This window comes from Salmo trutta, chromosome 36 (assembly GCF_901001165.1).
Source record: "Salmo trutta chromosome 36, fSalTru1.1, whole genome shotgun sequence".
Classification (NCBI taxonomy): domain Eukaryota; kingdom Metazoa; phylum Chordata; class Actinopteri; order Salmoniformes; family Salmonidae; genus Salmo; species Salmo trutta.
This window is the reverse complement of record NC_042992.1, coordinates 22,148,035-22,174,548: the sequence shown is the minus strand read 5'-3', so window position 1 is coordinate 22,174,548 and position 26,514 is coordinate 22,148,035. Positions and strand designations below refer to the sequence as shown.

Here is a 26,514-nt window from a genome sequence, read left to right as displayed (position 1 = left end):
AGGGGTATTTATGGCTAGCATATGGATCTGGTACAAGGGTATCTTGTGGAAATGAATGACAAAGCTCATCTTAGCATTGACAAATGACACAAACACAGGTAACCTTGTCAGAGTTTTCCACAAGACTCCCTATCCCCATTCATATCTCATCAGACAGTTGACTCTGACATCCTTGGAGCCCAGCAGCTCTACAACATCTTGCACATCACCTGAGAATATAGATTTTAGATGGAGATTGAAACATGCAATACCTCGATCTCATACATTCTCCCTTATAAATGATCTGTGCAATCTTTCATTCTCTCCCCATAGGTATACTCTACAATTTGGCAAGAAACTGCGATTGTGAAAACAGCTGCACTCCAGCAGTTTGGTATAAAAAGATTTAATTTGTCATAATGATATTGCGACTACTATGGGAAGTAACCTAGGCTAATGAAATTATTACAGCTGTAACGAGTGTGCTGAGAGTCGGGAAGCAAGTACAGGGAGTGAGTGTTTCAATAAACAACCCAATCAACACGAAACACAAACACCGCACCTATATAAAAACAGAGACAATAACACCTGAGGAAAGAACCAAGGGGAGTGACAGATATAGGGAAGATAATCAAGGAGGTGATGGAGTCCAGTGAGGGTCATGAGGTGCTGGTGCCCTTGACAGGTGTGCGCGATAATCAGCAGCCTGATGACCTAGAGGCCGGAGAGGAAGTACACATGACAACAGCAAAATTGTAGCCTACTGAAAATGCAAGAAGCAAAAATGCCTGTGGATAATTGTTTTAATCATATTGGTGTGACAACGCAAGACAATATTGTGGCAAAACGCACTGAAAAAGTGAAAATAACAGAAAAGCGTGTTTACAAAGTCAGGCAAAAAAAAATCTACAAGAAATTTACCTGCAGCAATAATCTTAAATATTTCCCGCTCGTGTGCTGAAAGATCACCTATCTTGGGAGCAGCCATTCTCTTTGTTGTTAACATGTAATTAATATTCTGAGTTCACAAGTGTTGACAAACAATATATTGCTGTGGATATGTATTTATCCCAAACTCGTTACTCCATTTGACATGACGACAGTAAAAGGTGATTTACTTCACCAAATTTCTAAAAGGAATAAACCGTCCTTGGACTACACCACAATGTGAAGAAAGCGGTGACAGATTGTCCATCATTTAAAATGCGTTAATGTTATGCATGTATATCGAACATATAGTATTATACCTCTCTATATTCAAAATCGTTTGTAATAAATGTATTTGAAGTACAAAGATCGCTGTATGTTAATGTATCGTTTGGTATATTTGATTCTGCCTGGATTCCACTATGCTGACGTCTTTGGTTTATCCCGGCTGTATTTCAAGTGGTCAGTCCAACGCTGTGATAAATTACTATTCTTTCTTCTCGTCGGTCATCTCAACTTGTTGTAGAGGCAACCACTGCAGGGTAAGTCCCTCAAGTATTTCACATCGTGAAATGTAATACTATTTCAGGTTTAACTGTTAAACTTGATGAGCTTGGCGAGATTTTGTGACAGGTTTAGTCATGTAACGGAATTGGAATCATGCCTTACACTCTCCTAAAATGTTTGTGTTGTTCGTCGTAAGTACTTATTTACAGAAGTGTTTTATTCGACAAATATCAAGCTGGTTCTGCCCACCATGAGGTGCGCTACAGGTGCGCGCAGGGGTTGGGCGGTTTTGGAGATGACTACGGGCATGGGCTACTGTACAATGTAGCTACTACCCAGTATGTATCATTTTAAATAAGCTTTATAAACATTATTTGTGACATGATAGTGCCCACGTCCTCCAAAGACCTAATAGCCTACTGGAGAACGAGACTGGCATTTGGGTATATTTGGAATTGGATATCCTCGGGGCTCCGGAATGGCGCAACGGTCTGAGGCACTGCTTCTCAGAGCTAGAGGTGTCACTACAGACCCTGGTTCGATTCCAGGCTTTATCACAACCGGCCGTGATTAGGAGTCCCATAGGGCGGCGCACAATTTAGCCCAGCATCTTCTGGGTTAGTGTTTGGCCGTCATTGTAAATAATTTGTTCTTAACTGACTTGCCTAGTTAAGTAAATAAAATAATCATATGCAGCTCTGTCTTCACGTGTCCAGATTATCAGTGTTCCGAGAATAACGAGGTAACCGCTCTGCCGCTGAGCTCGTTGGGACTGTGTTGGCTAAATGGCTATAGTTGAGAGCTGCTCACTTGACTGTAGGATCTTCATTTGAGACAGTTTGCTACAGTAGCAACAGGAAATTTGAATTATGTGGATTATAATTAATTTATAATAATTATAATTAATTTACGTTTTTGTAGTGGTTGATACCTTATCAAGTCTGAATCATGAGGCTTGTCCTTGAGGCAGAACTGAGCTAGTTCCCCTTAGATAGGCCAGCTGCAAAGTCAAAATAGTCTGTATTGTAAAATTTCATGAAACAAAAATGAGGTTTTTGGTCTTATTTAAGGGTCAGCAGTGAGGTTAAGGTTCAGGCTAGGTTTAAAATGTGATTTTATGTGGTTACGCTAGCTAGTGCCTCCAGAACAATCATCACAAAATGCTAACCTACAATATGATGGGACACAGGCGTTAAGGTGAAGTGTCTTTCTCACTCACTTATTGAGGTGCGTTATTTTATACCAACCTAATCTCAGAGCATTATGTATTATTCTGTACATACATCCGAGACATCCCATTTCGTATGATATGTTACAAATTACAATTCGTATTAAATGTTACGAATTTACAAAACGTACAATATATGATTTCTAACTAGGTGTTTAGCTAGGCTAGGGGTTAGCGGTTTGGGTTAAGTTTAGGAGTTAGGTTAAAGGGTTAGGAGAAGGATTAGATAAAGGGATAAGGTTAGCTAACATGCTAAGTAGCTCAAATGTAGTAAGCAGTTGAAAAATGCTGAAGTTGTCCCTGATGATATTCAAACTCACAACCGTTGGGTTGCTAGACGTTCACGTTATACACCAGCCATCCAGCCTGACCAACCACTCTCTCATACCAAATGTAACATATGTTTACTATGTTATGTCTAATATATGAGACCAGTCTGTTTATACTGTAGTCACGTTTCACTGTCATCCTCTCACACAAGCACACACTTTCTGTAGTTATCAGAAACATTGAGCTCCACAGAGGCTGTCTCCCCGTCAGCATTCTCTGGCGACTGTTGCCTGTTTCCAGGAATTGTATTTTGGGCATTGAATGTCAGTTGGACAGGCCTACAAAGCCTGTGCGTACAACTGGTCATGGCTCACATCAACACCATTATCCTAGCTACTCTCTGTTGTTATCATCTATGCACAGTCACTTTAATAACTCTACCTACATGTACATATTACCTCAATTAACCGGTGCCCCCGCACATTGACTCTGTACCAGTACCCCCCTGTATATAATCTCGCTATTGTTATTTTACTGCTGCTCTTTAATTACTTGTTACTTTTATTTCTTATTCTTACTCATATTTTTAACTGCATTGTTGGTTAGGGGCTCGTAAGTAAGCATTTGACTGAGGTGTATTCGGCGCATGTGACTAATAGAATGTGATGTGTCCATGTGTGCATGTTGGGTTGCACATTTTGGAGAATATTCACAGGTGGAAACTTTCTGTCGGAATTAACGGGAATGTATGCAAATTAATACCATTTAAATGTGATGTTTTTTGCAATTGAGATATTTATCATATGTAGACAAACAAACCTTTTACCTTATCATACCTAGACATTACATTTACATTTACATTTAAGTCATTTAGCAGACGCTCTTATCCAGAGCGACTTACAAATTGGTGCATTCACCTATAATATCCAGTAGAACAACCACTTTACAATAGTACATCTAAATCTTTTAAAGGGGGGGGGGGGGTTAGAAGGATTACTTTATCCTATCCCAGGTATTCCTTAAAGAGGTGGGGTTTCAGGTGTCTCCGGAAGGTGGTGATTGACTCCGCTGTCCTGGCATCGTGAGGGAGATTGTTCCACCATTGGGGTGCCAGAGCGGCGAACAGTTTTGACTGGGCTGAGCGGGAACTGTGCTTCCTCAGAGGTAGGGAGGCGAGCAGGCCAGAGGTGGATGAACGCAGTGCCCTTGTTTGGGTGTAGGGCCTGATCAGAGCCTGAAGGTACGGAGGTGCCGTTCCCCTCACAGCTCCGTAGGCAAGCACCATGGTCTTGTAGCGGATGCGAGCTTCAACTGGAAGCCAGTGGAGAGAGCGGAGGAGCGGGGTGACGTGAGAGAACTTGGGAAGGTTGAACACCAGACGGGCTGCGGCGTTCTGGATGAGTTGTAGGGGTTTGATGGCACAGGCAGGGAGCCCAGCCAACAGCGAGTTGCAGTAATCCAGACGGGAGATGACAAGTGCCTGGATTAGGACCTGCGCCGCTTCCTGTGTGAGGCAGGGTCGTACTCTGCGAATGTTGTAGAGCATGAACCTACAGGATCGGGTCACCGCCTTGATGTTAGTGGAGAACGACAGGGTGTTGTCCAGGATCACGCCAAGGTTCTTAGCACTCTGGGAGGAGGACACAAGGGAGTTGTCAACCGTGATGGCGAGATCATGGAACGGGCAGTCCTTCCCCGGGAGGAAGAGCAGCTCCGTCTTGCCGAGGTTCAGCTTGAGGTGGTGATCCGTCATCCACACTGATATGTCTGCCAGACATGCAGAGATGCGATTCGCCACCTGGTTGTCAGAAGGGGGAAAGGAGAAGATTAATTGTGTGTCGTCTGCATAGCAATGATAGGAGAGACCGTGTGAGGATATGAGAGCCAAGTGACTTGGTGTATAGCGAGAATAGGAGAGAGCCTAGAACAGAGCCCTGGGGGACACCAGTGGTGAGAGCACGTGGTGCGGAGACAGATTCTCGCCACGCCACCTGGTAGGAGCGACCTGTCAGGTAGGACGCAATCCAAGCGTGGGCCGCGCCGGAGATGCCCAGCTCGGAGAGGGTGGAGAGGAGGATCTGATGGTTCACAGTATCAAAGGCAGCAGATAGGTCTAGAAGGATGAGAGCAGAGGAGAGAGAGTTAGCTTTAGCAGTGCGGAGAGCCTCCGTGACACAGAGAAGAGCAGTCTCAGTTGAATGCCCAGTCTTGAAACCTGACTGATTAGGATCAAGAAGGTCGTTCTGAGAGAGATAGCAGGAGAGCTGGCCAAGGACGGCACGTTCAAGAGTTTTGGAGAGAAAAGAAAGAAGGGATACTGGTCTGTAGTTGTTGACATCGGAGGGATCGAGTGTAGGTTTTCAGAAGGGGTGCAACTCTCGCTCTCTTGAAGACGGAAGGGACGTAGCCAGCGGTCAAGGATGAGTTGATGAGCGAGGTGAGGTAGGGGAGAAGGTCTCCGGAAATGGTCTGGAGAAGAGAGGAGGGGATAGGGTCAAGTGGGCAGGTTGTTGGGCGGCCGGCCGTCACAAGACGCGAGATTTCATCTGGAGAGAGAGGGGAGAAAGAGGTCAAAGCACAGGGTAGGGCAGTGTGAGCAGGACCAGCGGTGTCGCTTGACTTAGCAAACGAGGATCGGATGTCGTCAACCTTCTTTTCAAAATGGTTGACGAAGTCATCCGCAGAGAGAGAGGAGGGGGGAGGGGGAGGAGGATTCAGGAGGGAGGAGAAGGTAGCAAAAAGCTTCCTAGGGTTAGAGGCAGATCCTTGGAATTTAGAGTGGTAGAAAGTGGCTTTAGCAGCAGAGACAGAAGAGGAAAATGTAGAGAGAGAGTGAAAGGATGCCAGGTCTGCAGGGACGCGAGTTTCTCCATTTCCGCTCGGCTGCCCGGAGCCCTGTTCTGTGAGCTCGCAGTGAGTCATCGAGCCACGGAGCAGGAGGGGAGGACCGAGCCGGCCTGGAGGATAGGGGACAGAGAAAATCAAAGGATGCAGAGAGGGAGGAGAGGAGGGGTGAGGAGGCAAAATCAGGAGATAGGTTGGAGAAGGTTTGAGCAGAGGGAAGAGATGATAGGATGGAAGAGGAGAGAGTAGCAGGAGAGAGAGAGAGCGAAGGTTGGGATGGCGCAATACCATCCGAGTAGGGGCAGAGTGAGAAGTGTTGGATGAGAGCGAGAGGGAAAAGGATACAAGGTAGTGGTCGGAGACTTGGAGAGGAGTTGCAATGAGATTAGTGGAAGAACAGCATCTAGTAAAGATGAGGTCAAGCGTATTGCCTGCCTTGTGAGTAGGGGGGGAAGGTGAGAGGGTGAGGTCAAAAGAGGAGAGGAGTGGAAAGAAGGAGGCAGAGACATAATTGCAAATGTTTAAATCTTTCCAATATACATTTTTAAACTATTTAGTTACGAATTTAACTTTAATTAAATGAGTTGACTCTTCACATGGGATGATTTCACTGAACAACAAAAGGGAATATTGAATGATCCATCGCATCTCCCAAAAACGTTTTCAACATCTGTAAAATGATAGCTTTAGTTTCTAGACTTTGGTTGTCTTCCTCTCAGGCTTCCATGTCTTCTCCCTGGACCTCAATGTCTACCTCTTGAACATCAGACTGAGACCTCATTTTCACTCTCACTTTCCAACCTTGTTGAGGATGGCTCGTTGTGAGGCTCAAAAAGCCTCAGATTTGCCCGCATGGCCACCAATTTTTCAACCCTTGTATTGGTCAGCCTGTTGCGTGCTTTGGTGTGTGTGTTCCCAAACAAGGAGCAGTTGCGCTCTGAGGCGGCTGATGTTGGTGGGATTTGGAGGATGATGGAGGCAACAGGGGAAACCACCTCAGTTCCACAGTCCCTTCCACCAGGTGGCTGATGAGATATGTTGGCATGACTGCCATATTGCATCTCTGTCCCAAAGCCCTTGCTTGGAAGTGTACTTCACCAGACTGCCAAAAACCTTGCCCTCATCCAGGCCAAGGTGGTGAGACACGGTAGTAATGACACCATAGGCCTTGTTGATCTCTGTACCAGACAGGATGCTCTTGCCAGCATACTTGGGGTCCAACATGTACGCTGCAGCGTGTATGGGCTTCAGGCAGAAGTCTTCATGCTTTTGGATGTATTTCAGAATTTCCTCTGCTTGGCGCAACAGTGAAGTGGGCAGGGCAGTACACATTTCTTCTCTTACATCTGCAAGCAGAGTCTGAACATCAGACAGGATGGCATTGTGTCCCGCAATCCGTGCAATTGCTATAGGTTTCAGGCTGCTTACCACTCTCCCAAATACATCATCCATGAGGATCCTCTTGATGGGGCTGTCCATATCGCCAGACTGTGATATGGCCATTTCTTGGAGAGACTCCTTCCCATCCAGGAGACTGTCAAACATGACGACAACACCACCCCAACGGGTGTTGCTGGGCAGCTTCAATGTGATGCCCTTATTCTTCTCACTTTGCTTGGTGAGGTAGATTGCTTCTATAACTTGATGACCCTTCACATACCTAACCATTTCCTTGGCTGTCTTGTAGAGTGTATCCATTGTTTTCAGATCCATGATGTCCTTGAGGAGCTGCTTCAATGCATGAGAAGCACAGCCAATGGGTGTTCATGTTCGCAGCATTCTGTCACCTTCTGTGGTACAAGGTCATTGATGACTGCTTTCAGCTCATCTGCAATGTAGAGAACAGTGTGTCTGTGCTCTTGTAGAATACTGGTTGAGATGATGTAGTTAATTATTCCTTGCCCACAAACATTCGACCACCCATCAGAGATGATTGCAACACAGTCTGCTTTCTCTGATTTGCTTGACCTTCACTTGAACTCTGTTGAACTCTGCATCCAGTAAATGAGTAGATAAATCATGTCTGGTTGGAGGGGTGTATGCTGGGAGAAAAACATTCAGAAATCTCTACCAATACACATTGCCTGTGAGCATCAGAGATGAACCAGTTGCATACACAGCTCGAGCAAGACATTCCTCAGCATTTCTGACAGTTCCTCCATTGAGTAAAAAACAACATATAATTCCAGGAGGACCATGAGCTGTTGCTATCGATAAGGTGTCTGATTCATCATTTTTCACCTCGAATAGGAAGTAAAGGGACTTTTGTCAGAGTTTGCTTGTTGTGAGCGCTGAGGGAACTTTATGTACTTGGCAAGATGATTCTGCACCTTTGTTGCATTCTTCACATGATTTGGCACAGTATTTGCAAATGTACACAGCTTTTCCATTTACATTCACTGCAGTGAAATGTCTCCACACATCAGATAGTGCCAGTGGCATTTTCCTGTAAAGATTTGAAGAATAAAAAGTTAAAAACAATTCAATTCCATGTACAGATAAATAGTTAAGCAGTTAGATTAAACAACTCCTTTTGTAAGAAATGTTTTAAAATGAAACATGTATGGAAACAGGTGAATTAACACTCAGTTAGCAGGCTCAAACAAGCTAAAAACCCACATGGTAGCAAAAACTAACTAGCAGAAATTGTTAACAATTTAGAAATGATTAACGCATGTTGCTGTAGGCTACTATTTACTAGTTAATAAAAAAATCATGTGTCCTGTATTCACCCACCCAGTATTGTAATCAAAACTTACCAGAAAGCATGTGGTTCTTGGCTCAGTGTAGTAGTGTGGGCTCAATAGCATCTCATTAGTGTGCAAGCTCTTGAGAATCAGCTGTACATGTGATGGAAGAGTGCACTGTGCATGCAATTGTGGATAGTTTAACCAAAATATGCCGCAAGACCTAGAATTTCCTCATGTTTTTCCCACAAAAAAAGGTTCACTTGTCACGGGTGTCGTAGGGATTGGACCAAAACGCAGCGGGAACGTGTAACTTCTTATTAAAGAAGGAAATCAAAAGAAACACGTATACAAAAACAACAGACTAAACAGTCCTGTCAGGTGCACAAACACAAAACAGGAAACATCTACCCACAAATCCCATAGAAAAAACACCCCTCTTAAATAGGACCTTCAATTAGAAGCAACGAGGAGCAGCTGCTTCCAATTGAAGGTCAACCCAATAAACACCACATAGAAATAGACATACTAGAACTAACAGCCCAACAAACCCCGAAACACTAAACAAACACGCCCTGACCAAACTACAATAACAAACAACCTCTTTTACTGGTCAGGACGTGACATCACTGTTTATAAGCTAACTTTAAAAAATGTTTTAATGAATTTTAGCAAAATTCCCCTAATTCCAGGGCTTAACGTCCCATGGAAAATGTCTGGAAATATACTGAAAAATGTCCTTCCCTTTGCAACCGTAGTTGTGACTGACCATGTCCTTCCCTTTGCAACCGTAGTTGTGACTGACCATTTCCTTCCCTTTGCAACCGTAGTTGTGACTGACCATATCTACGTGTGGTTATGAAACTGGTCAGCGACGTTACTAGGGCAGCCATCCACATCAAATTGGTCCTCTGTCATGGAGTCATTGGAGTAGAGAAGAGGTCCACTAACAGAGGAGTCTCTCGTGACAGACTGTTACCCTGAGATTTGGCTCTAGGTGCCTAAATGAACAGAGGAGAAATATTGTGAGATTATTTTGTTTTAATAAAATTCTCTCCCCCATTACTTGGGATAAAACCGAGTAATGGGCCTTTTCACAGACAACCTGGTATTGAAAAGGGACATTATTCAGATTGAATGCCTCATCACAGACAAATGCAGCTTTTCTTCTCCTTTTCGCAATGTTACATCTGAGGTGACGCATAACTGTGTGGAGGTTTACATCAGGTGAGTCCTGTTTACATCTTCCACACTGATAATTGCTGTGGGACCACTTCTACCATCCCCCAGGGCGGACTACCGGTCCTTAGCCCAGCTCTCTGTGCTCTCACTGGGGTAAAAAAACTGAAGCTGTGGGTATTGTCTGGTACTCTCGGTCTTTTTACAGAATAAACAGTGTGCAGAGCTGTAGGGAGACGAGGCTCACTCTAACCTTAAGTAACCCCTAACCATCAAATATGATTTGTTGGTAAGACTTGCACCTGCATCTATAATGCTTTATAGATTGTAATAAGCATGTATGAGCCTTTTTAATGTCTTAGAGTTTATAATACCTGCAGGTATAATGCATTATTACTTGTAATAATGTAAAATAAGAAATGCTAAATGTTTTTTTTCTTTTGGAAATATTCTGCTTCGTTATATAAATGACAACTCAGTGATAAAATGGTTAAGTTTTGATGACCTCTTTTCTAACCAGAGGCTAGTCAGTAAATTACATTTCACTATGACTGATGGTGCCAGTGGCATGACAGAATCTCCCCTTTGGAGTCAGAGTCCTCGGCAGGCACATCCCTGACGACCTGAAATGGTCCCTTCACACAAACAGTGTGGTCAAGAAGGCGCAACAGCGCCTCTTCAACTTCAGGAGACTGAAGAAATTCAGCTTGTCCCCTAAGACCCTCACAAACTTCTACAGATGCATTGAGAACATCCTGTCAGGCTGTACCAAGATCTTTCCAACCACTCCGCTAAAAACCGATCCACACTCACAGGGAAAAACTCTGCCACTCCATTCAAATCTCAATTTAACCAATGCTAATTCTCTGTAAACAAATGAACACTTTAAGCATGTTTATAAAGAAGATTGAACTTTTTGGCCTCCATTTCAAGCGTCACGTCTAGAGGAAACCTGGCATCATCCCTATGGGGAGCATGGTGGTGGCAGCATCATGCTGTGGGGATGTTTTTCAGCTGCAGGGACTGGGAGACTAGTCAGGATCGAGGGGAAAGATGAACGGTAGAGATGTTTGATGACAACCTGCTCCAGAGCGCTCAGGACCTCAGACTTGGGCGACGGTTCACCTTCCAACAGGGCAATGACCCTAAGCACACAGGCAAGACAACACCGGAGTGGCTTCAGGACATGTCTCTGAATGTCCTTGAGTGGCCCAGACAGAGCCTGAACCAGATCAAAAGAGACCTGAAAATAGCTGTGCAGCGACGCACCCCTTCCAACCTGACAGTGCTTGAGAGGATCTGCAGAAAAGAACGGGAGCAACTCCCTAAATATAGGTTTGCCAAGCTTATAGAGTCATATCCAAGAAGAATCAAGGCTGAAATCGCTGCCAAAGGTGCTTCAACAAAGTACTGAGTAAAGGGTCTGAATAATTATGGAAATGTGATATTTCCAGGTCTTCTTTTAAATATACATTTCTAAAAACCTGTTTTTGCTTTGTCGTTATGGGACATTGGGGGGGGGGACACACACACTATTTCATCCACTTTAGAATAAGGCTGTATCATAACAAAATGTGGAAAAAGTCTGAATATAAGGGGTCTGAATATTTTCCGAATGCACTGTACATAGTCATTGAACACTAGTCACTTGAATGTTTACATACTGTTTTACCCACTTGATATACTGTTTTGTAGTCACGGCTCATCCTATATAATTACTGCTGTACACCTTTTCTATTCACATGCTGTCCCCACAGCATCATTTCTTTTATATATGTATATGGCAAAAAAAAGAAACGTCCCTTTTTCAGGACCTTGTCTTTCAAAGATAATTCGTAAAAATCCAACTAACTTCACAAATCTTCATTGGAAAGGGTTTAAACACTGTTTCCATGCTTGTTCAATGAACCATAAACAATTAATGAACATGCACCTGTGGAACGGTCGTTAAGACACTAACAGACGGTAGGCAATTAAGGTCACAGTTATGAAAACTTAGGACACTAAAGAGGCCTTTCTACTGACTCTGAAAAAACACCAAAAGAAAGACGTTCACGCAGATGAGCATGCCTTAGGCATGCTGCAAGGAGGCATGAGGACTGCAGATGTGGCCAGGGCAATATATTGCAATGTCCGTACTGTGAGACGCCTAAGACAGGGAGACATGACGGACAGCTGATCGTTTTCGCAGTGGCAGACCACGTGTAACAACACCTGCCCAGGATTGGTACATCTGAACATCACACCTGCGGGACAGGTACAGGATGGCAACAACTGCCTGAGATGCACCAGTAACGCACAATCCCTCCATCAGTGCTCAGAGTCCGCAATGGGCTGAGAGGCTGGACTGAGGGCTTGTAAGGCAGGTCCTCACCGGCAACACCGTCGCCAATAGGCACAAACCCATCGTCACTGGACCAGACAGGACCGGCAAAAAGTGCTCTTCACTGACGAGTCGCTGTTTTGTCTCACCGGGGGTGATGGTCGGATTCGCGTTTATCGTCGACGGAATGAGCGTTACACCGAGCCCTCTACCCTGGAGAGGGATCGATTTGGCGGTGGAGGGGCCGTCACAGTCTGGGGCGGTGTGTCACAGCATCATTGGACTGACCTTATTGTCATTGCAGGAAATCTCAACGCTGTGCGTTACACGGAAGACATCCTCCTCCCTCATGTGGTACCCTTCCTGCAGGCTCATCCTGACATGACCCTCCAGCATGACAATGCCACCACGCACAGAACGAGCAGTATAGCTGATTTCCTGCAAGTCAGGAATGTCAGTGTTCTGCCTTGGCCAATGACGAGCCCGGATCTCAATCCCATTGAGCACGTCTGGGATCGGAGGGTGAGGGCTAGGGCCATTCCCCCCAGAAATGTCCGGGGACTTGCAGGAGCCTTGGTGGAAGAGTGGGGTAACATCTCACAGCAATAACTGCCAAATCTGGTGCAGTCCATGAGGAAATGCACTGCAGTACTTAATGCAGCTGGTGGCCACACCAGATACTGACTGACTTTTGATTTTGAGGAGGTGTTATAGTGTTGGGGGCTTTGCTGTTGACACTATCAGTGATATCTTATTTACAGTTCAAGGCACACTAAACCAGTATGGCTACCACAGCATTTTGCAGCGATACGCCATCTGGTTTAGGCTTAGTGGGACTGTCCTTTTGTTTTTCAACAGGACACTGACCCAAACACAGCTCCAGGCTGTGTAAGGGCTTTTTGATCAAGAAAGAGTGATAGTGCTGCATCAGATGAAATGGCTGCCACAATCCCCCAACCTCAACCCAATTTTGATGGTTTGGGATGAGTCTGACCGCAGAGTGATGGAAAAGCAGCCAGCAAGTGCTCAGCATATGTGGAAACTCCTTCAAGACTGTTGGAAAAGCATTCCAGGTGAAGCTGGTTGAGAGCTTGCAAGTGTGCAAAGCTGTCATCAAGGCAAAGGGTGGCTATTTGAAGAATTTCCAATATAAAATATATTTTTGATTTGTAACTTTTTTTTGGGTTACTACATGATTCCATGTGTTGTCATAGTTTTGATGTCTTCACTATTATTCTACAATGTAGAAAATAGTAACAGTTAACAAAAACAATTGAATGAGTAGGTGTTCTAAAACATTTAATGATCGGTGGTGTGTGTGTGTGTGGAGACACCCCTTCAAATGAGCTGTTTTAGCCACACCCTTTCCTGACAGGTGTATAAAATCGAGCACACAGCCATGCATTCTCCGTAGACAGACATTGGTAGTAGAATGGCCTTACTGAAGATCTGTTTCAACGTGGCACTGTCATAGGATTCCACTTTTCCAAGTCGGTTCATCAAATTTCTGCTCTGCTTGAGCTGCCCCGGTCAACTGTAAGTGCTGTTATTGTGAAGTGGAGACATCTATGAGCAACAATGGCTCAGCCACGAAATGGCAGGCCACACAAGCACACAGAACGGGACCGTAAAAATTGTGTCTGTTGCAACACTCCCTACCGAGTTCCAAACTGCCTCTGGAAGAAACATCAGCTCAAGAACTGTTCGTCGGGTGCTTCATGAAATGGTTTTCCATGGCCGAGCAGCCGCACACAAGCCAAAAATAACCATACGCAATGCCAGGTGTCGGCTGGAGTGTCGTAAAACTCGCCGTCGTTGGACTTTAGTGTAGTGGAAACGCTGATAAATCACTCCTCACCACCTGGCAGTCCGACGGACGGATCAGGATTTAGTTGATGCCAGGAGAATGCTACCTGCCCCAATGCATAGTGCCAACTGTAAAGTTTGGTGGAGGAGGAATAATGGTCTGAGGCTGTTTTTCATGGTTCAGGCTAGGCCCTTTTAGTTCCAGTGAAGGAACATCTTAACGTTATAGCATACAATGATTATTCTGTGCTTCCAACTTTGTGGCAGCAGTTTTTGGTTATCGCCTTTTGCTGTTTCAACATGACAATGCCGGGTGCAGAAAGCGAGGTCCTTACAGAAATGGTTTGTCGATCAGTGTGGAAGAACTTGACTGGGCTGCACAAAGCCCTGACCTCAACTCCATTGAACACCTTTGGGATGAATTGGAACGCCGACTGCGAGCCAGGCTTAATCGCCCAACATCTGTGCCCAACCTCACTATTGCTGTTGTGGCTGAATGCTGGGGGGACTTGCTTCCAATGTTCCAACATCTAGTGGAAAGCCTTCCCAGAAGAGTGGAGGCTGTTGTAGCAGCAAAGGGAGGACCAACTCCATATTAATGCACATGATTTTGGAATGTGTGCTGTATATTTAAGCAATAAGGCCTGAGGGGGTCTGGTATTTGGCCAATATACCACAGCTTAGGGCTGTTCTTATGCACAACGCAACACGGGGCTCCCGAGTGGCGCAGCGGTCTAGTGCACTGCATCTCAGTGCAAGAGGCAACACTACAATCCCTGGTTCAAATCCAGCAGTGATTGGGAGTCCCATAAGGCGGCGTACAATTTAAGAGCACAAGGCGAGACCCAGATGCAGCCACAGGAGGCAGATGGTTAGAGTCGACTGTTTATTAACAACCCAAAAGGGGTAGGCAAGAGAATTGCCTGTCCACGACCAAAGGTCAACCAGTTCTAGAGGTACAGAATGGCAGGCAGGCTCGAGGTCAGGGCAGGCAGAATGGTCAGGCAGGCGGGAATGGAGTCCAGAAAAACGGGCAAAGGCCAACACCGGAAGGACTAGTAAAAGAGAATAGAAAAACACGCTGGTTGACTTGAACTGGCACAGAGACAGGAAACACAGAAGGACTACATGATTCCATTTGTGTCATTTCATCGTGTTGATGTCTTCACTATTCTACGTTGTAGAAAATAGTAATAATAAAGAAACCCTGTAAGAAGTAGGTGTGTCCAGACTTCTGACTGGTACTGTATTTATATCACGGTCTCTGACATTGCTCGTTCTGATAAATACATTTTTACTTTTGGATTATTTGCATATTGTTTTCTAGCTATTATTACTGCGCTGTTGGAGCACCTGTGATAACTTCTCCAAATCTGTGTACACGACCAATACACCTTTTTATTTGATTTCAGATACAGATAGCCTAAACCCATCTGTAGAATTCAAACAAGTCCTCTCTGCTATGCTCATTCCTTGTCATGCCAAACATGATATTAGATATTTCTTTGTCTGAATTTCAGATTTTTGCTTTACGTACAAGAGAATGCACTGCGAAATGGTGAGAGATGGCATGTCCCTAATGTTCTCATTTGTTCATCAGGATCAGTTTGTGTGGCACACATGGGAGTCTGTAGTGCTTCCTTGATGGCAGGAGCGCCAACTCTGAGTTGAACCCAAATGGGAGGGTTCCTCTGCTATTTTATTTGCCATCCTCAGCATGTTTGTGTAGTAGCTGGCCAGAAATGTTTTGATGTGTTGCTATATATATGTATGTATATATATATATATATATATATTTCTTTTTTCTCCCAGTTTTCAGCAGACTTGTCACTCTGGCTTTTGCCTGTACCCTGGCACTGTTGTACCAATTATGACATGTCACCCATAGTCAGAATTTGGCTAAAGCACATCCAGGTCTGGGACAAGGTTACTACAGTGTGCTCTGTGGAATCCCCTCCAGACAACATGTCTTGGTGTGGTAAAGTAGATTATAAGGCTCCTTAATCCCTTGACCCTTTAGTACTGGCCTGTCTCAGACTGTATATGTCTGTCCTAAGGAGGACTGTGCCCTCAAAGAACCTGTGTGTGTACCGTGGTCTAGAGGTCGACCGATTAATCGGAATGACCGATTTAATTAGGGCCGATTTCAAGTTTTCATAACAATCGGAAATCGGTATTTTTGGATGCCGATTTGGCATATATATATTTTTTTTTATTGACCTTTTATTTAACTAGGCAAGTCAGTTAAGAACACATTCTTATTTTCAATGACGGCCTAGGAACGGTAGGTTAACTGCCTTGTTCAGGGGCAGAACGACAGATTTTTACCTTGTCAGCTTGGGGATTCAATCTTGCAACCTTACGGTTAACTAGTCCAACGCTCTAACCACCTGCTTTACATTGCACTCCACGAGGAGCCTGCCGGTTACGCGAATGCAGTAAGAAGCCAAGGTACGTTGCAACCTAGCATTAAACTTATCTTATAAAAAACAATCAATCATAATCAGTAGTTAACTACACATGGTTGATGATATTACTAGTTTATCTAGCCTGTCCTGCGTTGCATATAATCGCTTAGGTACATGTTGCTCCAACCATAAACATCAATGCCTTTCTTAAAATCAATACACAAGTATATATTTTTAAACCTGCATATTTAGTTAATATTGCCTGCTAACATGAATTTCTTTTAACTAGGGAAAATGTGTCACTTCTCTTGCAAACAGAGTCAGGGTATATGCAGCAGTTTGGGCCGCCTGGCTCGTTGCGAACTGTGAAGACTATTTCTTCCTAACAAAGACTTTGCCAAACGGGGGATGATTTAACAAAAGCGCATTTACGAAAAAAGCACAATCGTTGCACGACTGTACCTAAACATAAACATCAATGCCTTTCTTAAAATCGATACAGAGAAGTATATATTTTTAAACCTGCATATTCAGCTAAAAGAAATCCAGGTTAGCAGGCAATATTAACCAGGTGAAATTGTCATTTTTGCGTTCATTGCACGCAGAGTCAGGGTATATGCAACAGTTTGGGCCGCCTGGCTCGTTACGAGCTAATTTGCCCGAATTTTACGTAATTATGACATAACATTGAAGGTTGTGCAATGTAACAGGAATATTTAGACTTAGGGATGCCACCCGTTAGATAAAATACGGAACGGTTCCGTATTTCACTGACAGGAAAAACGTTTTCTTTTCGAGATGATAGTTTCCGGATTCGACCATATTAATGACCTAAGGCTCGTATTTCTGTGTGTTTATTATGTTATAATTAAGTCTATGATTTGATAGAGCAGTCTGACTGAGCGGTGGTAGGCAGCAGCAGGCTCGTAAGCGTTCATTCAAACAGCACTGTCACGCGTTTTGCCAGCAGCCCTTCGCAATGCATTGCGCTGTTTATGACTTCAAGCCTATCAACTCCCAAGATTAGGCTGGTGTAACCCATGTGAAATGGCTAGCTAGTTAGCCGGGTGCGCGCTAATAGCGTTTCAAACGTCACTTGCTCTGAGACTTGGAGTAGTTGTTCCCTTTGCTCTGCATGGGTAATGCTGCTTCGAGGGTGGCTGTTGTCGATGTGTTCCTGGTTCAAGCCCAGGTAGGAGCGAGGAGAGGGACGGAAGCTATACTGTTACACTGGCAATACTAATGTGCCCTATGAGAATAGTCAAAGGTATATGAAATACAAATCATATTGTGCGAAATACTCCTATAATAACTACAACCTAAAACTTCTTACCTGGGAATATTGAAGACTCATGTTAAAAGGAAACACCAGCTTTCATATGTTCTCATGTTCTGAGCAAGGAACTTAAACGTTAGCTTTTACATGGCACATATTGCACTTTTACTTTCATCTCCAACACTTTGTTTTTGCATTATTTAAACCAAATTGAACATGTTTCATTATTTATTTGAGGCTAAATTGATAGTATTTATGTATTATATTAAGTTAAAATAAGTGTTCATTCAGTATTGTTGTAATTGTCATTATTATAAATAAATATTAGCCAAATTTTTTTATTGTATTTTTAATTTTTTTGTTTTTTATATATATATATATATATATATATATATATATATATATATATATATATAATTAGTTTTTTTTCTCCAATCGGTATCGTTTTTTTTTTGGTCCTCCAATAATCGGTATCGGCGTTGAAAAACCATAATCGGTCGACCTCTACCGTGGTCAGACATGTCCTTGTTGTAATTTGACATGTGTCTAAGAGAAAGCAGGGGGGATTCAGAGGGAAATGCATTGAGAGACTAGTTTACGCTGCAGGGACATGGACAGGGATGAACCTGCAATATACAGTATATAGCACAAGGTTGACAGGCAGGACAAGTCTTAGACATTCACAGGGCATTCAGTGAAACTCTAACTCACTGTCACTGCTAAGAGGGACTCACAGCTGGTAAGCATAGAGCTTTCACCTGTTCCTTTAGCCTTCTGGACTCTGGTTGAGCATGTGGACATCTGACTTTTAGTTGTGGAAGCCTGTAGAAAATAAATGGCTGCTCAGTGACATTTTGAAGGTGTGTTGAAGGTCTGAGATTTACTGAAGCGCTTATAAACTATTATTAAATGGTTTGTTGACTGTTAGTAAACTGTCAGACATTGTATATTTTGGGCATATTAACACATGAATAATGTTACAGGCCTTTAAATATGTTGTTTACAGGCTGCTGTTGCAATAGGCCTGACGGAAACACAGATTCTGTCATTAAATGGAATGGTACTATTGTATGTTGTAGTGCTAATGGTCTGCTCATTTCCTGATTCTGTGTGTGTTTTCTTCTTCAGGACTTTTATGAATACCGGTAAGCAACAGAAGCCAGTGCTAACAGGCCAGCGGTTCAAGACCAGGAAAAGGGGTGAGTTGAGTTACAGCCACAGACAGCTGTCAACGCCCAATGTCAATGCCTAATGTTTACCACATACAGTATGTTGTCAAGACAACATGCATGGTGTGAAATTGCAATACCAATATGTTGTCAAGACAGCAGACAGTGTTACGTTGCAGTACCAAATAATTGAACCTGTTTCTTAAATCAACTGCCTCTTTAAAACTGTGTGAGATGTCTTGATTATCTTTTGAGTCTCACGACCTCCAGAGTGTCAATGCACACTTTTAGCTTAGATTTCTCCTATTAAGATCTGCTTCTTAGTAAGGGACCAGCAAAGGTTTAGCAGGGTTCTCCTGTTCTCTTCTGTCCTCTCCACACATAAACAGACTATAAATACTCTTTGCTTCTAGGGTTCTGTTTCATCTCTCTTGCAGCAATGGATTGTTGTGGCTTGACATTCCCTCTTACACAACACCTACTGCGATCCAGGCTGGCTCCCAGTCAATAAGATGTTCAAGTTCCTAGAATACCAGCTCTTGTTTGTGCTCTCTTGGCAACTCCCAGACATGACCGCACAAACAGATCTGGGACCAGGCTATAGCTGAACTTCCTGCCAGTCCAGAAGCAGTGGGTGTCGATTTTTTTATATATATATATATATATTACTCACAGAATAGAAGAACGTAAAGGGACATTGGGTTCATACTCTGGGGCACCTTGTTGATTCTCTTGAGCCGTGTGTTGACACCCAGTGATCTGTTAATGAAGGGGATATCGTTTGGACACTGTTCTTTGTGAAAAACGCAGAGGATTAATCGGGGAGGCTAACGCTCCCCCAGGCTAAGTAGTGGGTCCCTTGTCCTCATCACACCTTGGCTGGGGAACTGATGTCTTATTTGGCCCGACAAGTTTTCTGAGCACATTTTAATTTTATTTGTTTTGTTAGAGATTGTGAAAATAAGCTTCAGGTGATTTTTAATTTAGGAAAATCTGTATACAAATGTATACAAATATAAACAAGGTTTGAAGTGATTGTTTTAGTGAAATATATCTGTTTAGGCTTCTTGCAGTCAATTTGCATTCTACCAATTATTTGTAATTATTGTTTCGGCCACCTGACCATCCACTCAAGAAAGAAAATCATCCTGCAGGTGAATCTAGTTGATAATCCCTGGCATAAGGTATCTACTGTATTATGCATGGTTTACCATACCTCACTTTCTGATGTTAACTGTGTTAAGCTTTAACACGCATTAGTGTACATGCAACAAGGATGTTCTCCTCTGCTCTTTCTTCCCCACCCAGATGAAAAGGAGAAGTTTGAGCCCACAGTTTTTAGAGACACAATTATTCTGGGCCTCAACGAAGCAGGAGGGGACCTCGATGCTGTAGCCAAGTTCCTGGACGTTACCGGGTCCCGACTCGACTACCGTCGCTATGCCGACACTCTCTTCGACATCCTCATTGCGGGGAGCATGCTCGGTGAGTGGATTGCGCCGAATTTAGCAGGCAGCCCGACCGGGACTCAAATCCAGGTCCCAGGACTGTCAGTCAGTAATCTTAGCCATTACACCAAGAGGTCTGCCCCGCTTGATGAGGTTGCTAGGAGTTGTACTAAGGTAGCTATAGTATCATGGTCATCTGCACCTGGTTTCAGCTCATTGCTCAGTAGTGGGACATCCTGGTCCCTTCGTATCAGTATTCACACTAGGGCACCAAGCATGACCATGTCCACTCAGGCAAGGACAAACAGATCACTGCTGGCTTTGATAATGGGAAACGACCCTGGTAATCTGACAGACATCCTGGCCAGAGAACCGAATACACTGTTCCTTCTGTATGTGTCAGTGGACTTGTTCTAACTCCCAAGTTTTCCTCACTAATAGATGAGGGTACTTGAACACAGTTTTTTGTATTTGTGGACATATTTGTATTCAGTGAGGTGGGGGATGGGACATTGATTAATATGCTGAACCCTTTGTCCTGGTAACTGGTGGTCCGTGTGACCCTGCAGACCTAAGCTGGTAGATTTACCCTATAACCACGGTCTTTCTCCCCACACACATTGTTTACATGGTATGGAGTTCTCACAGTGTCTTTGACCACGCTCACAAACACATGCTCATTCACATCCTGCCGTGTGTAATCTTTGTAGAATTAATTGAATTTACAGTCTCTGTCAGTCTGTCTCCGTCTCACACACACACACAGGATGGGGCCTGTGTCAGTCTCTGCATACTGCATGTCAAGCCCATTAACGATAACAGGTTTACCCTGCTCCTATAATAAGCGCCTGGCAGTGTCAGGGGAGAGACAGAGCAGCTCAGATGGAAACCAAGGATACATGGTCCTCTACATGAAAGGAACCAGCCTCTCAGGGAACCACATTAGCCTTTAGTAGCATGAAGGCTGGGTACCTGGTTCATGCAGGCACACTATTAATAGTATGTGCTACACTGGAGGTATGATATATGAATACATACAGTAAGTGATGTTTAAAAATAAAATCCACCACAGTCCTATGAAGCAGTTATGAAGTCAACAGAGATAGTAAACATTAGATCCAGATGTAACAGGTTGCAGTTTGGGATCTAAGACAGTGTAGTGAGTAGTTAAGGCCTCATGTACATCCTCATTTATCCCAAACAGGATACAACAAGGGATCATCCTATGTCAACAGCCACCTCAGGTGGAACAGATAAATGGAGAGATGTTAGTAAATAGCTGATTGACTAGGCGGAAACAAAGCTCTCTCTCTCTCTCTCCTTCCTGTGAATGGGTAGTGCCTCCCTTTAGGGTAATGAAGGATGTAGTAATGTTGTGTAATAATCTAATTACTGTACATCAGGGTCTGATCTCGCTCATCCTTATGCTCCACAACTTCTTGTTACATCAATCAGTCTTGGACATAGAGTAGATGGGTAGGTCTCTCTCTGATTATTCTACAGATATAGCTGACAGGAAGGACGTACCCATGCTGCTAGCTAACAGGGCTAAACCTTTAACCCTTGACCCCAATGACTTTCCATGTCTGTCTATGTCCGTCCACCGTTCTGTCCGTCCGTCTCTTCTTTCTAATCGCTTTATGGCTGAGCAGGATAGATAGTCATTGAAGTGGTGTGTCAACCTTTATGGCACAAGGGTCACTACCCTCTTCGGCTGTGCTGGTTCTGCCCCCTCAATCACTACAATCGTAATGTAAATAACTGTCTCTCAGCTCCCGGCGGGACGCGCATTGACGAGGGGGACAAGACCAAGGTGACAGAACACTGTGTGTTTACCACCAAGGAGAACCATGCCAACCTCCGCCACTATGCTCAGGTTGGTACACACACACACACAATGAAATACAGCAGCCTCTAAGGTGCATGGTAGAGTAACCGGGTGGTAGTCGACTAGTGACAGTGACTAAGTTTAGAGTAGTGGGTGGAGGCAGGCTAGTGATGGCCATTTAACAGTCCGATTGCTTGAGATGGAATCTGTTTTTCAGTCTCTGTCCCAGCTTTGATGCACCTGTACTGACCTTCCTTTCTGGACGATAGTGGGGGGAACATGCCATGGCTGTTCATGAATGCGCGAGCACACATACATACTCTCTCTGTTTTACCATTGACTGTGGTAGAAGGGAATGTCGGAGGGAAACACCCGCAGTGAAGTGGTATTAGATCTGCTAATACCCACCAATCTCCTGGGAGTATCCAGTGTGTCCACGACGACATCATTTTTATATAATCCTCCTGGATTAAAGTCACTGCACTCCTTCACGATCTGTTTCTCCCTCTCTGTCCCAGCTCTGTCTGTCACTGAATCTCATGTCCCTCTGTTTGTCTGTGTGTTTCTGTAGGTTTTTAACAAGCTTATCAGGAGGTACAAGTACCTGCAGAATGCCTTCGAGGAGGAAATGAAAAAGGTAAAGTATTCATAGGAAACAGGCTCGTATGAAGTCACTACAGCAGTTCTACTTCACTTTTGGATTATCCTATGTACTTATGATTAGACTTTATATCTTCAGCTGTGTAGATATTTTTTATCCTATTGTCTTTAGTTTACATAATTTCCTGTCCTGATGTTTTATCCCGTAGCTCCTGCTGTTCCTGAAGGCATTCAGCGAATCAGAGCAGACCAAGCTCGCTATGTTGACTGGTATCCTATTGGCTAACGGCACTCTGCCCCCACCCATCCTCACCAGCCTCTTCAGTGACAATGTTGTCAAGGAAGGTGTGTGTGTGTGGGGGGGGGGCATATATTTATATCTCTGGCTTTCTTCCAAGTTGCTCTCTTACTCTTGTCTGTTATTGGTATCTTGCAGGTATCTCTGCATCCTTTGCGGTGAAGATGTTCAAGGCATGGATATCTGAGAAAGATGCCAATGCAGTCACCTCAGCCCTGAGGAAGGCTAACCTGGATAAGAAACTCCTGGTAAGAAACACTTTTTAGGCAGGTAGCCTAGAGCAGTGGTTTTGAACCTTAAGTCAAAACAATTCAGTGACTCCTCAAATGGTGGTCCTCGAGCTTTTGGTGGTCCCTGGAACGGAAAAGGTTGGGAAACTCTGGCCTAGAGGTTAGAGAGACTCTTTTACAGTGCTGCAATTTTTTTATTTTTTTTTTACTGTGGTTCAGCCACAAGAGGGAACTGTTATAGTGAATTTGTAGGGTTGAAGTTCAATGGAAGTTGTTTGAGCCTAGACTTCTTGTTATTTCTCTAGGAGTTGTTTCCTGCCAACAAGCAGAACATGGAGCACTTCTCAAAGTACTTCAATGAGGTGGGGCTGAAGGAGCTGTCAGACTTCATGCGTGTGCAGCAGTCTCAGGGAACACGCAAGGAGCTGCAGAAAGAACTGCAGGAGCGCCTCTCTCAGGACTGCCCCATACGAGAGGTGTAGTACCAGATACCATGTCCTGCCTTTGTGCCCTTGAACAAGCTCCAAGAGCGCTGCATTGCGACCCCCTGTGCTTTCAACCCCTCATTGGGGTGTGTTTGTCTCTGGGTTCGGTTGTATAAGCAAAAATGATCAATTCCATTCTCCAACATAATGGACAGTAAAGAATGATTCTGTGGTTCTAGATGGTGGTGTACGTGAAGGAGGAGATGAAGAGGAGTGACCTCCAGGAGCAGGCTGTGATTGGTCTGCTGTGGAACATTCTCATGAACGCTGTGGAGTGGAACAAGAAGGAGGAGTTGGTCACCGAGCAAGCCCTCAAACACCTTAAAGTACATGATCAACCATTCATAATTTAACTCACTCCTAACCTAACCACTCTATAACATGAGAGCTGGTCACTGTGGAGGCCCTCAAACACCTCGAAGTACTGCACAACGCTAACATCAACCATGAATGAATGAGAGTTGATGGGGTGTGTATCCTCTCCCCTCCAGCACTATGCCCCCCTGCTAGCAGCGTTCAGCACCCAGGGCCAGTCAGAGCTGGTGCTGCTTCTGAGGATCCAGGAGTACTGCTATGACAATATCCACTTCATGAAGTCCTTCTCCAGGATAGTGGTGCTCTTCTACAAAGGTCAGTGTTATCATTTTATACAGGACAATGTTTCAGTTTCTATGTAAAAAAAAAAGGGATCTCTTTCATTTGTCTTAGTAGTCAGGGTTGGGGTTAATTTCAATTTAGGAAGTAAACTGAAATTCCAGTTTCACATAACTCCTTGTGGTGCTATGCTAAATGTTCCTGTTCTGTCCGTCTTCTCTCCACCCAGCTGACGTGTTGAGTGAGGAGGCCATTCTGAGGTGGTACAAAGACACTCACACCACCAAAGGGAAAGGTGTCTTTGTCGAGCAGATGAAGAAGTTTGTTGAGTGGCTGCAAAATGCAGAAGAAGGTAACATTTACAGGTTAAAGTTACAGGTAACCTAATCAATAACTGAAAAGAAAGCCATTGCATTTTCAGAAAATCATTGTTGAATCAATGAAACTGGACTATTAACATTCTGTAGACTTGGGCTGTGATGAGCACTCACCTGTAGTTCCTATTTTCACCACTAAGAGGAGCTGTTTAATAATAATCTGTTTATTTTCTCATGTAGAGTCTGAGTCTGAGGGAGAGGAGGACTAGCAGACCAACCCAACGAGGAGTCTGAAGTCTGCTGCATCCTGTGGCCTGTATATGTCAATCAGCCTGTAGTCCCCATCTCGTATAGGGCACGTTCCAGGTCGTCTTTAAAGCAGTCATGCTAACTATTTTAGAAGATTTGCTAGACTATCATATTAATGTGGTTCCTGATACATTCAAGAGAAATACTTATCCAGGCATTGTAAGAAGTATGAGATAATGTGTGAATGCAATAAAAACCACCTGGAACACGCCCATCCATATTGCCTAACCGACCAGGGGTCCTAGACTCCTCAATCAAAGCGCAACCCTCAGTGAAAAACCACGGGACCCTCCCGACTCAACTTCAGCAGGACAGGAGACTAGATGTCATCTATCAAGACCACCCAATCTGTGATATTTAAGCTTTTTTTTATTTTTTATTATTAAGGATTGGATTAATTAGAGGTCAGTCAGAGCGAACTCCCTTTACCAACGTTGTTCAGGTTTAGAGAGGAAGTCAAGACCTCAATCTGCAATAGATTGTCGTCCTCGTTTTATGGAAACTCAACTTTGTAACTTGGCAATGCTTTAATCTTTTTATTAATAAAGTGTTTTTATATGAATTCACTTGTTTAATATTGTTTCTGTATTGTATTCTTAAATAATGTTTCTGTTCATATGTCTGGAGGTTGAGAGTTTATTGAAAAACTCTAATTAGTTAGGTGCTCAGTAACTCAGAACTGAATGAGAAAGTGGGTGATTGTGATGGCTATTAATGAGAGGTAAAGTCAAGCCAATCATTGTAACTTTCATACACCTGCGTATACACAGACCAGGTGAAGGAATGCTGTTGACACTACTGTGACCTCTGTCCTGTGCTTCAAGGGAAAAGGCCCAGAGTTCTAATGGGCCTTAGGTAAACAAATTGGTTTACATCCCAAATGACACCCTAAACCCTATCTAGTGCACTGCTTTTGACCAGGGTCCATAGGGAAGAGGTTGCCATTTGGGACAGACAGGGAGTTAATGAGCAACAGGGACCTCTACTGTAGATCTAGAGAATTACATCAATGCCATACTACTGCATTTACTGTAGGTCTGTTTCTCAGAGCAGCGTGTTGCCTTTTTATTTATTTTTCTCTTGGTTTGGTACTATTTTCACAAGTATGTGGTACAATTTCACAACTCTTAGTACAAACATGATCAAAAAGGCTAAGTACAACACAAAATCACAACTTTTTCACCAAACCTAATCAGTGTTTTATCTAGAAATACCTTTCATATAAAGTAATTGCCTTTCACAATGCAATGCTCACAATTTTCACATGATTCTCATTTGTTTAAATACATTTGACCATCACTTAATCCAACTGCTAACCAACCAACTAATGGTTAATCACTTAACTGTTTGGTAAACCTATAGATTGGTAACTATTTTGTTTACTATATATGGATTTTGGGAACTACAGAAATGTGTGTAAAGTATAAACACCTAAATGACATGTAGGATACATGATAACCATACATAATGACTACTCATTATTGCTAATTGATTTCACATAGTGGTAACCACAGTTGGTCACCATATAGATGCTAAAGGGGATGTTTGAACACTTGCAATTTCTATCAACAGAGCAGGATAGACAGCTAGGGAGAGGAAGAAATGAAAGAGCTCATGGACAAGGGGCCCTTCAGAAAGGTGGGCATGGACCCCATTAAAGAGGTCAAAGAGGTGGCCGTTGGTCCTGTCAAAGAGGTGGACATCAGAGAGAGGGAGGCAGACGGCAGGGAAATGTTGTGTCTAATGAAGTCCGGGCCATCTTCTTGGGCCATCTTCGTTGACCATGTGGTAAACAGAGGCAT

The 26,514-nt window shown here is 43.7% G+C and overlaps 1 protein-coding gene across 2 annotated transcripts; it reads left to right on the top strand.

The window, feature by feature from the left end:
• Window positions 1-1,353: 1,353 nt before the first annotated feature.
• On the top strand, window positions 1,354-25,278 carry LOC115175655 (basic leucine zipper and W2 domain-containing protein 2-like). 2 transcript variants are annotated; one of them, XM_029735063.1, is made up of 12 exons: window positions 1,354-1,448; window positions 18,563-18,633; window positions 19,912-20,088; window positions 21,824-21,927; window positions 22,451-22,516; window positions 22,689-22,824; window positions 22,916-23,025; window positions 23,313-23,483; window positions 23,672-23,818; window positions 23,984-24,122; window positions 24,316-24,438; window positions 24,644-25,278. In XM_029735063.1, the coding sequence occupies exons 2-12, from the start codon at window positions 18,570-18,572 to the stop codon at window positions 24,670-24,672; spliced, it is 1,266 nt and encodes a 421-aa protein (XP_029590923.1). In that variant the 5' UTR covers window positions 1,354-1,448; window positions 18,563-18,569; the 3' UTR covers window positions 24,673-25,278. The 2 variants fall into 2 exon arrangements, with proteins under 2 accessions (XP_029590923.1, XP_029590924.1); XM_029735064.1 differs by lacking the exon at window positions 1,354-1,448 and adding an exon at window positions 18,065-18,173.
• Window positions 25,279-26,514: the final 1,236 nt, after the last annotated feature.